We start from the raw sequence: 5,034 nt of genomic DNA, 5'->3' as shown, positions 1-5,034 counted from the left end.
GATTCTCCTTTAAGAACAGGCAGCCCACTGAAAAAGAGAAGCTTGATCTAGATTTAACCCAGACGGCAAATCCAATACTCTGGGCTCAGACTACTTAACCCAGTGGTTTGGATGTTAAAGTAAAGCTAGAGTTTCAGATGCGTATTAAACAGCCTCTCAAGAAGGTCTAATAGTTACGCTTTAAGAATAGATTTATCGATTCATTTCCATAGGTCCTTGCCCTCGCAGCTCCGGCCCTCGACACCACCGGCCCCCTCCGCTGGTGACGCCCCCGCAGAGGCTTCACCGTCGCTGCTGGATTCTACTTTCACTGGGTTCCGCCCGCACACCGCCATGCCATGTCGAGTTATTCTAGTGACCGAGACCGCGGCCGGGATCGAGGGTTTGGTGCACCTCGATTTGGAGGGAGTAGAACAGGATCCCTCTCTGGAAAGAAGTTTGGAAATCCTGGGGAGAAACTAGTTAAAAAGAAGTGGAATCTTGATGAGCTGCCCAAATTTGAGAAGAATTTTTATCAAGAACACCCTGATTTGGCAAGGCGCACCGCACAAGAGGTTGATACATATAGAAGAAGCAAGGAAGTTACAGTTAGAGGTCACAACTGTCCAAAACCGGTTCTGAATTTTTATGAAGCAAACTTTCCTGCGAATGTCATGGATGTGATTGCAAGGCAGAACTTCACTGAACCCACTGCTATTCAAGCTCAGGGCTGGCCAGTTGCTCTCAGTGGATTGGATATGGTTGGAGTAGCTCAGACTGGATCTGGGAAGACACTATCTGTAAGTCTAGGAAAACTTGATAAATTGTGGCAGAGGTGACCTGTAGATATATAACTATTTTAATCTAATTTCTACTATTTTTTACCCTTCAATAGTATTTGCTGCCTGCCATTGTACACATAAACCACCAGCCATTCCTAGAGAGAGGTGATGGGCCTATTTGCTTGGTGCTGGCACCAACTCGAGAACTGGCCCAGCAGGTGCAGCAAGTGGCTGCTGAATATTGTAGAGCTTGTCGCTTGAAGTCTACTTGCATCTATGGTGGTGCTCCCAAAGGACCTCAGATTCGTGATTTGGAAAGAGGTGTGGAAATCTGTATTGCAACACCTGGAAGACTGATTGACTTTTTAGAGTGTGGGAAAACCAATCTGAAAAGAACAACTTACCTTGTCCTTGATGAAGCTGATAGGATGCTTGATATGGGATTTGAACCCCAGATAAGGAAAATTGTGGATCAAATAAGACCTGATAGGCAAACACTAATGTGGAGTGCAACTTGGCCAAAAGAAGTAAGACAGCTTGCTGAAGATTTCCTGAAAGACTATATTCATATCAATATTGGTGCGCTGGAACTGAGGGCAAACCATAACATTCTTCAGATTGTGGATGTATGCCATGATGTTGAAAAGGATGAAAAGCTTATTCGTCTGATGGAAGAAATCATGAGTGAGGAGGAGAATAAAACCATTGTTTTTGTTGAAACCAAAAGAAGATGTGATGAACTTACCAGAAAAATGAGGAGAGATGGGTGGCCTGCCATGGGCATCCATGGTGACAAGAGTCAGCAGGAACGTGACTGGGTTCTAAATGAATTCAAACATGGAAACGCTCCTATTCTGATTGCCACCGATGTGGCCTCCAGAGGGCTAGATGTGGAAGATGTGAAATTTGTCATCAATTATGACTACCCTAACTCCTCAGAGGATTATATTCATCGAATTGGAAGAACTGCTCGCAGTACCAAAACAGGCACAGCATACACTTTCTTTACACCTAATAACATAAAGCAAGTGAGCGACCTTATCTCTGTGCTNCGGGAAGCTAATCAAGCAATTAATCCCAAGTTGCTTCAGTTGGTCGAAGACCGAGGTTCAGGTCATTCCAGGGGTAGAGGAGGCATGAAGGATGATCGTCGTGACAGATACTCTGCAGGCAAAAGGGGTGGATTTAATACCTTTAGAGACAGGGAAAACTATGACAGAGGCTACTCTAATCTGCTTAAGAGAGATTTTGAGGCTAACACTCAGAATTGTGTATACAGTGCTGCAAATTACACCAGTGGGAGCTTTGGAAGTAATTTTGTATCTGCTGGCATACAGACCAGTTTTAGGACTGGTAATCCAACAGGGACTTACCAGAACGGTTATGATAGCACTCAGCAATATGGAAGTAATGTTGCAAATATGCACAATGGTATGAACCAACAGACATATGCATATCCTGCTACAGCTGCTGCGACTATGATTGGCTATCCCATGCCAACAGGGTATTCTCAATAAGACTTTAGAAGTATATGTAAATGTCTGTTTTTCATAATTGCTCTTTATATTGTGTGTTATCAGACAAGATAGTTATTTAAGAAACATGGGAAATGCAGAAATGACTGCAGTGCAGCAGTAATTATGGTGCACTTTTTTTGTTATTTAAGTTGGATATTTATCTACATTTCTGAAACAATTTTTAGGTTTTTTTTTTTTGTACCAGAAAATGCAGGCAGTGTTTTCACAAAAGTAACTGTACAGTGATTTCAAATACAATAAATGAAGGCAATGCATGGCCTTCCAATAAAAGATATTTGAAGACTGAAAAAAAAAAAAAGAATAGATTTATCTATTTGTATGAGTGTTTTGCCTTCATGTGTGTATGTGCACCATGTGCATGCCTGATTCCCATGGCGGCCAGAAGAGGGAGTCAGAATACCAGGGCCCTTTGCAAGAGCAGCAATTGTTCTGAGCCTACTCATATCATTAGCCCCTGTAACAGGTTATTCCTAAAAGATGTTTTTTTTATTAGTTTTAAATTAAGTATAGGCATGCATGTCTGTATGTGAGTGCATGCATATGAGTGCAGGTGTCCACAGAGGCCGGAGACAGTAGATCTCCTGAGGTTGGAGTTACAAATGGTTGTAAACTGCCTGACATGGGTGCTTGGAACAGAACTTGGATCCTCTGGAAGAACAAGTGCTCTTAAGCACTGAGCTCTCTAATTGGGCTCTAAGAAGTCTTTACAGAGTGTTTGTCTGTTCAGACCCATTTCTTCATGCCTTCTTACACTGAATTTGGATGATGGCCACATTTGTTTGTTTGTTTGTTTTTTAAATATCTGAACCCTGCTTATAAAATGTTAGTTATTCTTGGTTTTTTTTTTTTTTCAAAGTGGAATTTCAAGTCAAGGGGACCAGATAAGCAGTGTCAAGGAACATATTTTTTTTGCAGACAATGATAGGACTTTTCCTCTGGAAATGAGGAGACAGAGGTCACATAAGTGTTTAATTTGACTGTGCATACTAATTAGCCATTGAGCACAGTTGGCCCCCAAGCAAATTAGTTGCCCCAGAATGAGGATCATGGGCACAAGCTGAGTATGACAAGTATTTATCGAAGTGTTATTCCAATGGCTGAAAAATGAAGACAATTTGCATGTCTGCCCAATGACGGAAAGGCAAAGAAAGAAATGGGTGAGCTCTTGCCATTTGTAGCAAAATGGATGGAGCTGAAGAACACTATGACAAGTGAAGCAAGCTGTGCATAGGAGGCACACTCTGCTTTATTGAACTCACTCATGTGAGGATTGTCAAAACTTTCATCTCATAGCTTCTGAGAGTTGAATGGTGGCTACTAGATGCTGGGACAAATGGTTGGGAAAGGTTGACTAGTGGGTACTTTGTTACCATTAATTAAAGACAGGCATGGAGTTCTGTAATTCTAGTGTGAACTAAAGTGACGGTAGATAATGGTAATACCCTGTATTGTGATGTTTAATCTTGATTGCCAATTTGATTAGCTTTGGAATAAATTAAGAGACAAGCCTCTGGGTGGGTCTGTAATTAATGGAGGTGGGGACAGGGTGACACCTTCCAGTGGCGGCCCAATCAGAAGGAGGTCTGCCTGCCCTCTGCCCTTTTCTGGTGAGTCCATCTACAACCATCCCAACCATTGTCCTTCACTGACCTGGAAATCCAGCTGTTTTGGCTTTCCAGATTAACTGAAGGCAGTGGCTCTCCAGTAATCCTCTAGGCCTTCAGTGCTAACTTGGAATCACTGAGGTATCCAGTCTGGTGAACTGAGCAGGAAGTGGGTTATCAGAATCTATTTCAACAAAAGTGTAAACCAACCAAGAAAATCCCCTTTGTACTATGTATTCATTTCTGTTCTGCTCCTCTAGAGAACCCTAATGCATGTATATGTGCTAACATATATATTTTAAAAATCTATAATAGTGGCTGGAGATATGGATTAGTGGTTAAGTACTGGCTGCTCTTCCAGAAGACCCAGGTTTGATCCCAGAACCCACATGGAGGCTCATAGTAATTTATAATTCCAGTCCCAGGGGATCTGATGCCCTCTTCTGGCCTTCTTGGGTACCAGGTATAGATGGTGAATACAGATATGCATACACATTAAATCAATCAATAAATATTAAAAGAAAACACAAGAAAAGATTTTGAATGTTACTCTGATTTGAACAATTCAATATATATATATATATTTATATATATATATATATATATATAAACATCACATGATACTCTTATAAGTATGTATAATTTTTATGAGTCAGTTAACAAAAAATTGTAAGAATATTCCATGCTCCAGCACAGAAAGATGTGGAAAATGAGCATCCCATAGAGGCTGTAGGGGGTCTTCCTGTCCTGGACATCTGTGGTTGCAGCTCAGCCAATCACAGGCTCAATATATCTGAGTGCTTTAAGGAATTCTGTTTATGGAATTCTGAACTATTTGGATGTCTGGTTATCAATGCTGAGTGAGCCAAAATTTTTGGTTTTCCCTTCACTTATTTAATGTTTAGGCATTTACATGTGTGTGTGTGTGTGTGTGTGTGTGCTTATGGAGGCTACAAGGGACATTACATTCCTTAGAGCTGGAGTCACAGTGGGTTGTTCTGGGCTCTGGGCTCTAGTCTTCTTCTTTTTTTAAATTTTTTTTAACAATTCTTTTTTTTTTAATTAGGTAATTTCCTCAATTACATTTCCAATGCTATCCAAAAAGTCCCCAATACACTCCCCCCCAGTCCC

The 5,034-nt window shown here is 41.1% G+C and overlaps 1 protein-coding gene across 1 annotated transcript; it reads left to right on the top strand.

Moving 5' to 3' along the window:
- Nucleotides 1-229: 229 nt before the first annotated feature.
- LOC110304788 (probable ATP-dependent RNA helicase DDX5) lies at nucleotides 230-2,597 on the top strand. Its single transcript, XM_021176381.1, has 2 exons — nucleotides 230-779; nucleotides 875-2,597. The coding sequence occupies exons 1-2, from the start codon at nucleotides 339-341 to the stop codon at nucleotides 2,276-2,278; spliced, it is 1,845 nt and encodes a 614-aa protein (XP_021032040.1). The 5' UTR covers nucleotides 230-338; the 3' UTR covers nucleotides 2,279-2,597.
- Nucleotides 2,598-5,034: the final 2,437 nt, after the last annotated feature.

Source organism: Mus caroli, chromosome 11, assembly GCF_900094665.2.
Source record: "Mus caroli chromosome 11, CAROLI_EIJ_v1.1, whole genome shotgun sequence".
Taxonomy (NCBI): domain Eukaryota; kingdom Metazoa; phylum Chordata; class Mammalia; order Rodentia; family Muridae; genus Mus; species Mus caroli.
Note: the sequence above shows the minus strand (reverse complement) of the source record. Positions and strands in the feature narration are given on the sequence as shown.